At 40.6% G+C, this 16070-nt stretch overlaps 1 protein-coding gene across 4 annotated transcripts; it reads left to right on the forward strand.

The window, feature by feature from the left end:
• Window positions 1–7: 7 nt before the first annotated feature.
• Window positions 8–15365, forward strand: LOC108940173 (protein polybromo-1-like). Of its 4 annotated transcripts, none has more exons than XM_018762150.1 (30): window positions 8–330; window positions 1043–1197; window positions 1366–1463; window positions 1641–1788; window positions 1974–2123; window positions 2439–2555; window positions 2892–2960; window positions 3054–3152; window positions 3417–3502; window positions 3833–3933; window positions 4088–4304; window positions 4552–4693; window positions 5193–5287; window positions 5532–5811; window positions 5979–6084; window positions 6436–7075; window positions 7424–7635; window positions 7786–7971; window positions 9010–9167; window positions 9476–9742; window positions 9979–10124; window positions 10975–11132; window positions 11510–11693; window positions 11967–12177; window positions 12466–12667; window positions 12991–13152; window positions 13628–13786; window positions 14353–14420; window positions 14649–14862; window positions 15075–15365. In XM_018762150.1, exons 2-30 carry the CDS (start codon window positions 1060–1062, stop codon window positions 15236–15238), a joined length of 4977 nt encoding a protein of 1658 aa, XP_018617666.1. In that variant the 5' UTR covers window positions 8–330; window positions 1043–1059; the 3' UTR covers window positions 15239–15365. The 4 variants fall into 4 exon arrangements, with proteins under 4 accessions (XP_018617666.1, XP_018617674.1, XP_018617683.1 ...); XM_018762158.1 differs by having other exon boundaries at window positions 3833–3921; XM_018762167.1 differs by lacking the exon at window positions 13628–13786.
• The last annotated feature ends 705 nt before the right edge of the window (window positions 15366–16070 follow it).

Here is a 16070-nt window from a genome sequence, read left to right on the forward strand (position 1 = left end):
GGTTCACTGCATCCTGCGAAGGCGGGCCTTTTCGCCAAGACCCGCTTCTCTGCTACCTTAACTGGAGTTTTTTTTTTAAATACTTTTTAAAAATATGAATATTCGGTTTTATTGTAACACGGTTCAATTTTAACTAGCCGCCGACCTCACCGACAACAGGGCCCCGCGGAGACAAGTTAGCAGATTCGAGGCGAGGCGGGTAAACAGCCGGAGTAACGTTTTTTGGCCGCGTTCCCATTCGTCTTTGTGTTTGTCAGTTAGCGCCGTGCCGCTCGGCTGCTTTCCTCCTCCTGTCGGCCGCAGACAGCCAGCCACGGAACCGCTTATCCGGTGAGCACAGCAGCCACACGCTCCGCTTCACTTCCTCACGGTTCCTCGGCTTTTGCTTCGACTCTGGCCACCGCGTGTTTGGTCCGTTTGGTCCCGGCCAGGGGTAGCTTAGCTAGCAACGGTTAGCATCCGATAGCCTCTTCTGGCTGTAACACTATTACAGTTGCATCTTCGTGATTAACATTATGAAGAAGAGATTAATAATATTAGTTATATTAGTTTGCGCAGGGCATTCTGTTCTATCAGTTCAGAGTAAGTGCCGTTGCTCAAGCTTGGGGACGGGAGCGAGATGGAAACGGCACCGGCCCCCAAAATACACGTCTGTTGGCGTAGTGTATCTCACACACTACGGTAGTGTGTGTGTGATAATTCTGTAAGTTACCAAAACCACCACGCACGTGTCCACCTGTCAGTCATGTTTATACAACAGGCACAAAGACTCAAATTGGCATTCGTGTAGCCGTTGTTGAGAGATGCTTCTTCGTACGTACTGTCACTGTGTCCTTTTTGAGTAAACACATCGGGTCCGACGTTCAATCATGAGCTTAACATTATTTAATTGAAATACTAAGCGGTGTTTTGATTTAACCATTGATTGAGTTTTCTTCTCATTTCATGTTTTTGTTTTTTTTTTTTTTCTTTACTAGTACAAAAGCAAATGACTTGTACTGCTGATGTACGTGTGTTCTAATAACTATCGTTACGTCTTAAGTTAAAGGTGCGGTGCCTATGGGTTCCAAACGGCGAAGGACCACTTCCCCCTCCAGTAGTATCAGCGGAGGGGATTTTGATGATAGCCAGACCTCCACTGGCCTGGGAAGTGGCCGAAAAAGGAGACGAGGTTCTGGCATTCCTACTGTAGATCCTGTAAGTTTTCTAAAGTTGTCTAATTGTCAGACTGTAAACAAACAAACAAACAACAAAGTGAACTGTCTTGTCCTGCCTTCAATGTAAGCACAAAAATAGCTTTTGATGGTGTATAAGCCAGTTGTCTTTGGCTGTAAGAGCACCAACAGCAACTCTGTTTTTCCCCAGATTGCGGTGTGCCATGAGCTGTACAACACAGTTCGGGATTACAAGGATGATCACGGGAGACTGCTCTGTGAGCTCTTCATCAGAGCACCAAAGAGAAGGTAAGAAAAAAAGCTGAAAGGTTAAACTTAAGTGTCCATAATAAAGTTTTTAGAACTCTTTAGACAGATGAATCGGTAAGACTTTTGTTGTATTTCCTTCTCTTCTTTAATAAAAAGGCTGATTAAACTGAAAGGTGGACTTACGGTCATTGTGCTCTTTTGCCCCATCATGAACAGGAACCAACCTGACTATTATGAAGTGGTGGCCCAGCCCATCGATCTAATGAAAATCCAGCAGAAGCTGAAGATGGAGGAGTACCATGATGTGGATCAGCTCACTGCAGACTTTCAGCTCATGTTCAACAATGCCAAGACTTACTACAAGGTATTGCTTCTTATTTTGACTGTAGTCAATGATATATTCTTGTTACCATGAGTATCATTATATGGGCACTTTTGTCTTATTTTGTGAGTTAAGCCTTTTAACGAACGCAAAGTCTTATTTCAAGGCACATGAAGTGTCAGTTTTTGCAGCCATGAGATCATTGTAAGAATTTTTTCTGCCTCCAGGCTGACAGTCCAGAGTATAAGGCTGCCTGCCGACTCTGGGACCTCTATGTGCGGACAAAAAATGAGTTTGTGCAGCGAGGGGACCATGATGAAGATGATGAGGATGGGGAAGACCTCCTTGATAACCCTGGGACTTCTACAGAAGAGGAGGTAAAGAAGTGTTTACCGTGCATCAAACTCATGGTATTACAGAAACATAACCAAAACAGGGATATTTTCATACAAGACTTCAGCTGCTGTACAACATAAGTAACAGCGTGAGAGTGAGTATAACACTTTGACAATGATTTAGAAAATGGATCCTTCTTCCATTTAAAATATTTTGAGGTCAGAATTGTCAATAAGCTGGACATTTGTTTTTGTGTAGTTGAACATGTATATGTTTCTGTGTAATTCAGTTATTTCATGGCACATGTCAAAATTGTCTGTACTTGAATATGTGTATGTTTTATTTTCTGCTGTCAGGCCCAGTCTAGCTGTTTAAAAGATGTTTTGGAACAGTTGCTTGATGCAATTGTTACATATTCTGAGCCCTCTGGGCGACTCATCAGTGAACTGTTTCAGAAGCTGCCTTCCAAAGTGGTAAGTAGTAAGAAAAGGTTCTGTTTGTGTGACACCTTTTTAGACAGGGACAGTTGTAAATGCAGAACATCACTAGACATGATTACCCTACAGATACAAATGTATAGTAAAATGATTTTTATCAGTAATTCAAATCCTCTCTCTGTTTGTTTTAGTCCTCCAAAAATTTTGTTTTTAAGGTCACCTTTGTTTTCCCTTAATGTGTTCAAATAAGCACTGCTCATCAACTAAAAGAACGTAACATGGCAATGTATGGTTTAAACTTGACTGATTTTTCATGTCTGTAATTTACCATATATTGTAAAAATATGCCTCTGTCTTTTTTTTTTCCTTCAGCACTATCCAGATTATTACGCCATAATAAAGGAACCAATAGATCTACGGACTATAGCTCAGAGAATACAGGTACGTGCTTCCAGTAACGTTTTGTGAAAAAGTCACAAATCAATGTATAGCTCATAGTTTGTAATTTTAACATTGTTTGGTTTTGGTTTCTAGATGGGCTACTACAAAAATATTAGTGCCATGGCAAAGGACATAGACTTGTTAACAAAGAATGCCAAAACATACAATGAACCTGGATCACAGGTTTTTAAGGTATTTGACTGTTTTTGTTGCAGTAAGCTACTGAATTGTGTAGTATTATCAGAAGTGTTTTTAAATTACTTCTCTTAATGGACATTTGAGATCTTTTAGGATGTCACTTTGAATATTATTTTAAATATTGAGGGCATGCTTCTCAGTGATAATGTAATAGTTTTTTTAATTAATATTATTAGCATCTTGGTTTTATGATAGTGTTCCTGAGCTAAAACTTTTTGGGAATATATCTAATATGGATCCAATTTTGTTTTTGGTAAGGATGCCAACACAATAAAGAAAATCTTTGCCCAGAAGAGAAGTGAAATTGAACATGCTGAACCAATTAAATCCAGCATTCGAATCAGGTACAACAGTTTTTTTTTAAATACATCCCCCATTTCTTATGACAGACGGTGGTGTATGACATCCAGACTTGGCGAAATGATTTACACTGTATATCCAAATTATTTTGCACAACAGCTTGGAATAACACTACTGCCTTCAAACTGCAATCTTATTGTCTTTATACTTGACATGGCTAGTAAACTTATGCCCTTGTTAAATTTAATCGCTTTGTTTCAACTTTACAGTACAACCTCCTCTAAGAGTGCAAATCATGCAGATTTGGTTGCCTCGCAGTGACACCTGATTGATGAAGATTACATGAGTACTTTTTTTGTGTGTTTGTGTGTAAGAAACCGGAGGTCAGCCCAGGGGGATCGCCTTTCTGGTGTAAACGTGGCTGCACAGTATGGCCAAGACACCGATGAGGATACCCTTGGAGGTAGGAATAGAGGTATGTAAAAAATAGAAATTAAAAGTGTGACATTAAATTATTGAAAGGAAATTTATCCATATTAATCCATCTATTGGAAAGGTAGGAATCTCATGTAATTTTGTGGAAGTGTGTAGTATGTGTCTGCTCACATGTGTCTCTGTATATGCATTAGGTACTGTGCGCTATGATGAGGGTGAGTCAGAGGCAGAGAGCATGCACTCCTGCATGGATGTGAGCAACCCCATCTTCCAGATGTATGAAGCAGTTCGCGGTGGCAGGAATAGCCAGGGTCAGCTCATTGCCGAGCCTTTCCTGCAGCTGCCCTCCCGCAAGGAGTACCCTGACTACTACCAGCAGATTAAGCACCCCATCTCGCTGCAGCAAATTCGGTACCACCAGCAACAATAGCCATTCTTTCTCAGTTTTGTTTTTTTAACTCTGAGCAGAGAAACATGGTTTGCTTGCTCTGTATAAGATGTGAGATTAAATGTAGTGTGAAAGAAAAAAAATATATATGTGTTTACCTGTATTCTGTTGACTGAAAAAGTATAACCATTAATGTGTCCTAAATTTTCCTGCATTTTATCGAGGGCTGAGAGTGTCATTCTCAACTCGTTTTTTTCTTCCTTCACACAGGGAAAAGATGAGGAACAATGAGTATGAAAACATTGAACAAATGGATGCCGATCTTACCCTGATGTTTGAAAATGCCAAGCGTTACAACATGCCCAACTCTGCTATTTACAAGCGTGTCCTGAAGCTGCAACAGATTTTACAGGTTTGTAAGCCAAGTTACATTTACATTTATTCATTTAGCAGATGCTTTTCTCCAAAGTGACATCTCAAGAAAATACAATTTGTGCACTACGTTAGGAGAAAGACATAGCTGCAGAAGTGACTCTTAAGTACATTTAGATTGGTTTCTTCACCATATGCACTGACGTTCACATACAACTAGCTGCATAAAACTTTACCAGAATATCGCCAATTCCTAATCACCTTCTTAGTTTTTTCAGATGCATATAAACATTTACGTTACATTGCAGGAGTGGCTTTGTGAAGGATTGATCCAAACATGCTCATGAACATGTGTACCTTACGGGCATGAACATTTATACTTTACACGAACTTAAGAGATCATGGACAAAGTGAGTCCGGAAGAGATGAATGAAGAGATGAGAGCTGAATCATAATATCGCGTTGGCTCTCCAGTGGGGCGGGTGTAGGAGCAAAAGGAGCTTAAATTGCTCTGTGTTGAGCCTATGCATATATTTCAGATAAAAAAGCGGGATCTTTTGAGGAGAGATGAAGATGACGGTGACAGTATGCTGTCTTCTAGCACTTCTGACATTGGAAGCTCCAAAAGAAAGAGGTAGATCTGTATTCCTTCCACCATTGTCTGTGATGTTCATCCCTGCTTTCTTTTTTTTTTTTTTTTTTTTTTTATAAAGTCTTCGGCTTCTTGTATGCAGTAAAAACTGAGGATTGATGCTGATTTTCAGCTTGGATACATATACAAAGCATAGATTGCATGTTATCAGTTTGTTTCAAAATGTTATAAGTAAATTTGATAAATTTCATAAATTCACTTTCCCCCCATTGGTGACCTATTGCAGCCACAAGAAGAATACAAAGAAGAACAGAATGAAGATGCTTTGCAATGCAGTGATGGAGGCTCGGGAAATGGTGACAGGCCGCAGACTCTGCGAGCTCTTCATGGTCAAGCCCTCCAAAAAGGATTATCCAGATTATTATAAGATCATTCTGGAGCCCATGGACCTGAGGACCATCGAGCACAACATCCGCAGTGAGAAATACCTGAACGAGGAGCAAATGATAGAGGACATGAAGTTAATGTTCCGCAACGCACGTCACTACAACGAGGAGGGATCTCAGGTTAGTGTTAATTCAGACATCGCACACTGATAGTTTTCTCAAATGGATTCTGAAGGTCTTTGTTGTAAAGAAGAGGGTACACAGATGTGACTGATTCTTATGCAATGTAGTGTACTTCTTGAGGTGTCCAACAACCATTACAGGCTTGTCTTTCTGCTCTCTCTTAGGTCTACAATGATGCCAACACTCTTGAAAAAATCTTAAAGGACAAGCGCAAGGAGCTGGGACCTGTACCTGACGATGACGACGTGGGTTCACCTAGGTTGAAAATAAGTACGCTGAATCTGAAAGTAAACTGAAGTGGCTTGGAAAAAAACCATGAATTTTACTGTGTGTAAATGTTTGAATTTAATGAACCTCTAACATGAGATTCTGAAATGATACCTCTGTCCTGTCTTGAGCTTGGCCTGTAGGAGTTGTCAGGGTTCTGTTCTCTTACTAATAAAATTTACTGTGTAGAGATCAGAATTCTGAATTTTTGTTTGTAGCTTTCTTTGTTCATTATTGATGTGAATTTATATTATTGTACACTATAGCACAATTTATGTATACCATACAATAAAAGATTTTTTGCTTTTGTTCTTTTTAAATGTTTTTCATATGTTTTTGTCTCTTGTTTTCTAGGGAAAAGTGGCATCTCCCCAAAGAAGTCAAAGTACCTTACACCGCTGCAGCAGAAGCTGAATGAGCTGTATGAAGCAGTAAAAAACTACACAGACAAGCGTGGTCGCCGCCTCAGCACAATCTTCTTGCGGCTGCCCTCGCGTGCTGAGCTGCCTGACTACTATATCACCATCAAGAAACCCATTGACATGGAGAAGGTCAGGAGCCACATGATTGCCAACAAGTACCAAGATGTGGATGCCCTGGTGGAGGACTTTGTGCTCATGTTCAATAATGCCTGCACCTACAATGAACCGGAGTCACTTATCTACAAGGATGCCCTAGTGCTGCACAAGGTCCTGCTTGAGACACGGCGTGACCTGGAAGGCGGGGAGGATGCCCATGTACCTAACGTCACGCTTCTCATCCAGGAGCTTATCCACAGCCTGTTTGTCTCCTTGCTCAATCATCAGGACGACGAGGGCCGCTGCTACAGCGACTCGCTAGCAGAAATTCCAGCACGGGACCCAGGCAGCCCTGATAAGCTACCCCTCAACTTTGACATCATCCGGTCAAATGTTGAGAAAGGGCGATACAAGAGGCTTGATGTCTTCCAAGAGCATATATTTGAGGTTCTGGAGAAAGCAAGAAGGTTACATCGGTAAGAAAATGTCCCAAGAACTGTTCAGCCCAGTTCTGCTCTGTGGTCTACAAGTCCAGCCTTGCTGATTGGCATTGGTTGTTTATATCTAAATATTGTTTAATATCTGAAATTTTTGTAGCTACCTCAGTTATGCATGTATATTAAAGTACAATAAAGAAACCTTAGCGAAGAGGAAATTTATCCAGTTTGTAATATAAATGTATATTCTTATTTAGGTTCCAAAACGTCAAAAAATTTAGACACCCTAAAATAGTGAAATTATAGGAATCTAGGTCACGGGTGACTACAGAGCATAGAAATAACATACAAGTCCACGTCATGAACTTCTTGTGATATCGCTCACAGGACAGACTCTGAAATCTTTGAGGACGCTGTTGAACTCCAGCAGTTCTTCATCAGGATTCGAGATGAGCTGTGTAAGAACGGGGAGATTCTGCTCTCTCCTGCACTGAGCTACACTGCCAAGCATCTGCACAACGATGTGGAGCGGGAGAAAAAGGAGAAGCTCCCTCTAGAGTTTGAGGAGGACAAACTGAAGCGAGAGGAAGAAAAGAGAGGTAGGTTTCTTTTCCTTGTGTATTTGCTTTTAGTTACACTCAACTTCATCATGCAGAAGCTAAGAAGCAGAAAGGTCAGCTGAAGATGAAATAGAAAGATGCCATCTGTCAGGCATCTTAATGATACGTAGTTTTATTTATGAATAACAGAAGCTGAGAAGAGTGATGACCCGGCAGGAGGGGTGTGGCAATCGGGGCTTCAGCGCACTTACAGCCAAGACTGTAGCTTTGAAGACAGCATTTACCATGTCGGGGACTATGTCTTTGTGGAACCAGCAGAACCAAACCTGCAGCCACACATTGTCTGTATTGAGCGTCTTTGGCAGGATAATACAGGTAATACCCTTAAACCGTACCTTCTTACCAGTTCAGCTTCATTCCATTTTTATTTTTTTAACTTGAGCCATGGAAACAAAGTATGATCCTTTACAATTAAAAATAAAAGCTTCTTCAGTGATCCCGATATTTTATGTCAATATACAGCTGTATCCCGCTATACACCCTTACCCCGTTCCTGAAAATGAGGTGCATAACAAAATGGCGGATAGCAGGAGCCCATTTCCCATTGTTACTTATGAGGAAAATGTTAAATTACATTTAGAGCGAAAGACAAATGAAGTAATTTAAGTGTCTGAAGTATTTCTCACTGTTTTACAAAGTGGTTGATGAGATTTACTACGTAGTCGGTTCTCACGCCTCCCAAAAACCTAAGATAGCTTTGACAGATGTCTCAAACTGATATAAAACACTTCAAATAGTAATAACATAATTGTAATAATGAAGTACACCAATACACTATATTTAAGTTGCACAGAAAAATAGTAAAAACTGCTGTCGGCAGCGTTACAGAAAGACAGCTCAGGAGACGGAAGTGTTGGAACACGAGCTTTATTGCACATCTGCATCATCATACAGCAACACTCACAGCGCACACATGCTTGGCGTACACACGGGAGTAATTACAGCTCCCCAAAATGGTTACCAAACAACTGTTTGCATCCACAGCAACAGTGTTGTGTTATGGAAGAGCTATCGCTCCCATTGCTGCCACTATAATATGTTCTGTAGCATTTTTTTGTCAGTTTGAGCAGATAAAAGGTTTTCTTAGAGGCTATATTTTATGTTTTTTCAGAGACGCTTTGGCAAAAAGATGGTGGGAGGGAATTGGGGTAGGTAGCACAAAAGGGTATTAATGTTCAAGAGACGTTACAGCGAAAGCGCTGATACGAGGAGGGCAGATAGAGGGTAAGATTGTATACTGAAATTATTCATTTAAAAATCTGGTTTTAGACTGCTGATAACGATGTGAATTAATTCTTTTTGGGCCTTTGGAAAAAAAAGTCTTTATTATTTTATGTTTCTCTGTCTTTACAGGTGAAAAATGGCTGTATGGTTGCTGGTTTTACAGACCTAATGAGACCTTCCACTTGGCTACACGAAAGTTCCTGGAGAAGGAGGTTTTCAAGAGTGACTGCTACAACAAAGTTCCTGTCAGAAAAATATTAGGAAAGTGTGTGGTTATGTTTGTTAAGGTAAGAACCCTCCAACCACAGTAATATTACACACTATTCAAATGAAATGACTGCTTTTGTAACCATGGGTATAACTTTTAAAAAATTCAGGTAAAACACAGAATGTCTTTGAGAAAACCACAGGTGGCTTCCGAACTCCCAAGACTCAGTAAATAAAAGGTTACTGACACTTGTTCTGCATAGCATCTTGCTGCCCTTTTTGTCTTGGATAGCTTTAGTTTCCTGCCCTGCCTCAAATTATGAATGCTAATTTATTATCACTTAATCAGTGTTGCCAATAGCATTGTATAATTGATGTTCATCTGCAGGAGTATTTTAAGCTTCAACCAGAGGGCTTCAGACCAGAGGATGTCTTTGTCTGTGAGTCTCGCTATTCAGCCAAGACCAAGTCTTTTAAGAAGATTAAGATGTGGACGATGCCAGTGAGCTCAGTGAGATTTGTACCTCGGGATGTACCACTTCCGGTGGTCCGAGTCGCCTCCATGTTTGCCAATGCCACCAGGCATGAACAGGAGAAGCCACAAGAAGTGACTGAATGTGAAAAAGGAGCTGACGATTGCAGTGTCATTGATAAGGTGAGCAGTACCAGTGGGAGACGGAGACACGGATATCCCTAATGAGCCACAGAGCCACTGGTGTAGTTTGTTGGGTTTAGTTGTTCAGGTAAACCAGCTTTACCGTGGTTGTCTGGATATATCACACTTAGCTCTCAGTGGGCTTTCATCAGAGCAAAAAGCAACAGTGAAGTAAACTGTTGACACCATCAGGCACAGAGAATGTGGTTAGCATACTAACTCTGTTGTTTGTGCAGGAGAGAGAGGATGTTCCTGTAGATGTGAGCAATGGGGAACCAGGCTGCCAGTACTATGAGCAGCTCCACTACAATGGCATGCGGCTGAAAGTTGGGGACTGTGTATATATCCGCTCACATGGGCTGGTGCGGGCAAGGGTGGGCAGGTGAGTTTTCTGTGCTTAACTTGTATCCCTACACGTTTTTAACACTGAAAATGCTGTTCAGAAGGTTTGTAGACACTGATTATTGTATTTTAGTTAATAAAGATGAGATTATTTTTACATTTAAAATTCTGAGTAATTTTTTGGGCTCAAGAAGCAAACAACCTATATTCTGACTTCACTGCTCAAAAAATTGCACCTACTACACCAGGTGGCATAGTGGTTAGAACCACTGCCTTGCATTTGAACAACCTCACATTTGAAGTACCACTGATCGATGTACTTGGTATAAATTTCTTCGGTAAAAATTTCCCAGCTTTATAAATGGGTAAATTACTTTAAGTAGCTCAATATATAAACTGAACAGTATAAGTCACTTTGGAGAAAAGCATTAGCTGAATGAATAAGCAGTAGCAGCAGCAGCACCACTACTACCACTGCTGGTAGCGTACTGGTTAAAGCGACTGCCTTTGCACCGAAAGGTAACAGGTTCGAGTCTTGCCTCCAGCTGTAATGTCTTGGCGCAAACTACTTACCCTAAAATTGCTCCAGTAAAAATTTGCCAGCAGTATAAATGGGTGGATAATTGTAAGTAGCATGTAAGTCACTTTGAAGGGAAGTGACAGCTGAATGAAGTAATGTGATAATAGTCTGCAGAAGTAATACATCTGAACTATTCCTATTACAGTAAATAACTAAAATTGTACTACATAGATATATAAAATTCATATACAGCAGATTGGTTGAGGGATGTGAAATCTGTCACATAAAACAGTATTTGCATTCAGGATTGGGCATGTAATATTTCACGCGTTTACTATTTAGCAATTGCTGTCTGTTTCTTTGTGAATAGGATTGAGAAGATGTGGGTGCGAGATGGTGCAGCATACTTCTTTGGACCCATTTTCATCCACCCAGAAGAGACAGAGCACGAGCCCACCAGAATGTTCTACAAGAAGGAGGTGTTCCTGAGTAACCTGGAGGAATCTTGTCCTATGACTTGTGTCCTTGGTATTCATCTCCTTATATAGACAGTATTTACAAACATTACAGCTGCATCTAAAAACAAACCTACTTTATGGCACATACTGTTCCACTGCCACATTGCCTCCTGTACTGCATATCCTTTGCATTGTACAGTGTTAGTCATAATTTTTCACAGCTCTCTACCTCAAGTGAATAAACACTGGTGAATATACTGACTCAGTTCATGTGTTATAGCTTGCCAAGAGTAATTTTGCATAATCTAATATCCCAAAGCATTTTGGAGAGCTGATGGAAAAACAGAAACTGTATCTAAACATTGCTATTAACTGTGATTTTACACTGGTAAAATGAACATGAATGTCATCAAGGCTTGTTTTCAATGTCTCTCTTTCATCTTGAAGGAAAGTGTGCAGTTTCCTCATTCAAGGATTACCTGTCGTGCCGGCTGACGGAGATGCCCGAGGGTGATGTGCTAGTCTGTGAGAGCCGATACATTGAGAGCGAGAGACAGATGAAGAAATTTAAGGGCCTTAAGCGCTTCTCATTGTCTGGCAAAGTGGTTGATGATGAGATTTACTACTTTCGGTGGGTTTTTGTCAAGTAGTGTCAATGTGCTCCACAGGAAATATGCTGGTACATTGCGAGAAGTTTATTTACCCATTATTTAAATGAGGATTTTGATTTCCTGATGTTGAGGCGTAATCTTTAAAATGATCCTCGGAACTAAATTGCACACCACTTCCCTGAGTATACAAAATGTTAGCTTTTTATGTTTAACCACACAAGAACTAAAGTATATTTGGAGAACTATGTCTTTCAAAGTATAACCAACTGGATATGTGAATCTGTCTCCTAAAGGAAGTTAATCGTACCCCAGAAAGAGCCATCTCCACTGCTGGACAGAAAGATTCAAGAGCTGGAAGCCAAGTTTGCAGAAATGGAGGAGTCAGGTGAAGACCTGGACGAGCAGGGAGATGAGGATGGAGAAATAGTTGACCCTTCCTTATTACCCCAGCTACAGACACCCCTATCTGGTGACCTGGATATGATGCCTTACACCCCTCCACAGGTTGACTATTCAGTTTTCAGTGAAAACTTTAGTGCATTGTTAATTTTTAAATCTCATAACAAGGCATAATTTTTTTGAGCAGAATTTTTTTTTTTTTTTTTTTTTTTAGAATATGGGTAGAGTTTATTTCTTCTTGGAATTTGATGTTTCTCTAAATGATTTAGCGTTGGGCTTTACAGAAGGCTTGAATTGTTGATTTAATTATACAGAAGACACCTGCTTTTTAAATGGAAAGGTAATTGAGATTACAGCTGACACTGAGTAATTGTTTTGCCTTTTTGACTATAGTTGACACCAAAACTAATTAAGGGCCTCTGCAAAAAAGAAGGATCAAAACGAAAAATCAACATGAGTGGGTACATCCTGTTCAGCAGTGAGATGAGAGCAGTGATCAAGGCCCAGCACCCAGATTTCAGCTTCGGGGAGCTCAGCCGCCTCGTGGGGACGGAATGGAGGAATCTTGAGGCAAACAAAAAAGCTGAGTATGAAGGTAAAAGGAAACCGATGATAATGTCACTTGAATGCCAGTGTTGACTGTATGCAGGAGGTAAGGTGAGGAAGTCTTTTTAAAGTTAAATGCAAAGAGAAAAGGTGTACTGTATCATAGGTGACATCAGAATTGAAAAGACAAGTTTAGGAGGAGGTGCATTGCTTAAAATGCTAGTTAATCTGTTTTACTGTACCAAAGACAAGCTTCCGGAATGATAGAAATGTTCTCTGGTTACTGACTTGAGTATGTTTCTATTGCAGAAGTGCTGTCAGGTCTTTACTAGTGTTCCTGCTGAGAGATGTCCACTGCTGTGTTTCTTACAGAACGGGCAGCAAAAGTGGTGGAGCAACAAGAGCGGGAAAGGGTGGCCCAGCAACAACAAGGCGCTTCCCCAAGAGCAGGTACCCCAGTAGGGGCGCTCATGGGCGTCGTGCCTCCGCCAACCCCTATGGGGATGATTAACCAGAACATGACACCTGTGTCAGGTAACCCCCTCATGGATGCAGCAGAACCATTCAGTGACTGGAGCAGGACCGTCAAGCTGACCTGCTCATACACCTAACTTTTTCTTTAGCTTCTTTCCCTGTCAGTGCAGTTGGCTTTTGCACCTCAGTAGTTTCATCCCTGTATCTTTGTTTTAGTTTTCTGAGGCTTTTAAAACGCAGCTGACTTAACATTATTAATCACTTTTTTGTGATGTTTAATTTTTTTCCAGGTCCATCATAGCTTGTTTCATGAATTGCATGGATATAAATATTTACTTTCATAACCTTTTTGTATTTTTACTTTTTCTATAACTTTTCTCCCCCCCCAAAATAACACATTGTTCATATTATAGACTAACTTTCCTTTGAGTTGATGTAGTGCAGAATGTCTTCATTACTAGTTAGTGCATGATCTATCAGTCATCTGCATGACATTGATGCATGGATGTGTTGTTCCCCCACCCTCACTCCCAAGGCATGATGAGTGGTTATGGCCCACCCATAATGCCCATGCAGGGCCCTCTTGAAGGCATGGTCGGTATGGGCAGCATGCCACCACATCACATGGGGGTGCCTGCGATGCCCCACCATTCTCCGCCTGGTGTGCCTGGGTTCCCTGGCATGCCATACCCGGGTAAGGACAATTCCACCACCCACTTAGCCATGGCCACGCTGTCACTCGTGTCTGCCACTCACCTGTTGAAGGGGCTACCTGTATCACAGGCTCAGGTGCTGTTACTGACTAACCTGCCTGGACTGTTGCTTGGAAATGCAGCGTCTATTTGGGGCAATCTCTGACAAAGGATTTTCAGCTTGCATTTTAGGACCAAATTCGAGTCACATTATTCCCCAGAATTTAACTGCTTGAAGTACAGTTTGTTTGAATGTGCATGAACTAACACATAACTCGCACATTAACAAATTCCACTAACTGTAGTGATTAGTGAGTCACTCCTTGACTAATTGGTAAGACTACTTTCAGTCCACCATACCTTCAAGTCTATAAATATTGACATTAGTAACAGCAGTCCTGCATCTGTCAACAATGCTAATGAAATTAAAATTTTACTTGGTATTTTTGTATAAATTGGTGTAAAAGTGTTGTTTGTTTTATGCAACTTTATTACCTTTGCGTTGACCAGCTTCTGTCACTTGTTATGGTGTCCTGTGTGTTTCTTTCTTTGGTTACCATTGCTTTAGGGGTAATGGGGCCTGGCGTGAACACTATGGCAGGAAGTCCTGCTGCTGGAAATCACTATGGACAACAGGTAGATATTTTCACCACTTAAAGTGATGCCTCACTGTGATGAGTTTTGATAGTGTACTGTATACGTAGAGTCAGATCTGTGATCATTAGATGCAATTCTTTCACTGGGTTTTCACACCTTTTTCAGTAAAAGTGTTTGTTTCCCTGCAAATTTCTACATTTTTCGGTCCTTTTTTTTCCTTGGGGTGGTAATTATAAGCAAATTTATGATTTGATCGGATTCTTACAGATGGGCATGCCAGCTATGGGCCAGCAGGCCCCACCCCCTTACCCAGGACAAGGGCAGTTAGGCCAGCCTGCACTCCAGCAGCCTTCAACCCCCATATTTGTTGCTCCTCCCCCAAAGACTCAGCGTCTGCTGCACTCTGAGGCCTACCTGAAGTACATTGAGGGCCTCCACACTGAGTCCTCCACCATCACCAAGTGGGACCAGACCCTCTCAGGTATGTTTTCATACCAGAAATCATTGCGTTCAGAGACCTCCTGTATTTCATAAAGCATATGGTGTATACCATTTATTTTTGAAAAAATGTATAGAATTCTTTGGCATCTCATAGATTTCGTGGAAAGCATGGTACCGCTCACACATGTATCTATGAGATATGGAACAAAATGAGTAACTCATGTTACTTTTATGTTTCATTTGCATACACAGCTCGTCGGAGAGATGTCCGCCTGACCAAAGAGCAGGAGAGCCGCCTGCCATCGCATTGGCTAAAGAGCAAAGGAGCCCACAGTACAATGGCTGATGCACTGTGGCGACTGCGGGATCTAATGCTGCGAGACACGCTGAACATCCGTCATGCCTACAACCTTTAGGACAATAGAGTAACCTGGCTCTTACAACCACGTTATCAAGTTAAAATACAGTGAGGAAAAAGTCACAGCATTTTTAAATTATATTTATTTTGCCATCGTTTTATAAGATAGTTTTTGTATAGTGGAAAACAACTGTGAAAATGCTTATTGTAGGTTCAAAAAGCTATAAAATTAAATTGGTTTCCTAGATTTGTTTTGTTTCAGATGTAATGCTTTTTTTTAATGTTGATGTGGTATATTTTAATTAAAAATAAGAATGTTTTGTTAAAATTGTATGTGCTGGTTTGATTGGGGGGGGGGGGAATCCAGGGATTAAGATTCCTCCTCCTACTTTCTGAAAACATCAAAGAATCCTTCAGTTTATTTTTAATATAAGTAATAATGCTACTACAGAAGGGATTTACCTACATTAGTTTTTTTTTAGGATATCACATGGTGGAAAAATTGTGTTTTAGGAACTACTTTTAACTGAAGTGTTGCATGTTTAAACTTGTGTATGCAGAAATGAAATAGTTCAGCCAGTTACCCTTTAAGACTGTTAACCTTTACAAGGCTGCACATATTATTCATTCTTGTAGTGCATCCTTTATTCTTCAGTATGATGACATGGAGCAGGTGCACAGCTCCATTCATTACAATACAGATACCCACATTTTACTGAAAATTGCTGGGTGCCATTCTGGATAGTTCCTTTTGGATAAAAATAAGTACCAAATGTGATGGTCAGTCACAAGCAATCTGTGGTTCTAGTAACACCAAGTGTCTGGAATTAATGTTTCTATTCAACAGTAAGTTTAGCATTATTAGTAATTTAGTTGATCCACCAATTTAT

The sequence above is a fragment of the Scleropages formosus genome, chromosome 2, assembly GCF_900964775.1.
Source record: "Scleropages formosus chromosome 2, fSclFor1.1, whole genome shotgun sequence".
In the NCBI taxonomy this organism is placed as follows: Eukaryota; Metazoa; Chordata; class Actinopteri; order Osteoglossiformes; family Osteoglossidae; genus Scleropages; species Scleropages formosus.

What these genes read in the sequence shown, in the direction of transcription:
- LOC108940173 (XM_018762150.1), top strand. Translation starts at nt 1,060, where the DNA reads ATGGGTTCCAAACGGCGAAGGACCACTTCCCCCTCCAGTAGTATCAGC. An exon ending in ATCTCGCTGCAGCAAATTCG is followed by an intron (nt 4,305 to 4,551) that starts GTACCACCAGCA and finishes TCCTTCACACAG; the next exon opens with GGAAAAGATGAGGAACAATG. An exon ending in CCCTGGCATGCCATACCCGG is followed by an intron (nt 13,787 to 14,352) that starts GTAAGGACAATT and finishes CCATTGCTTTAG; the next exon opens with GGGTAATGGGGCCTGGCGTG.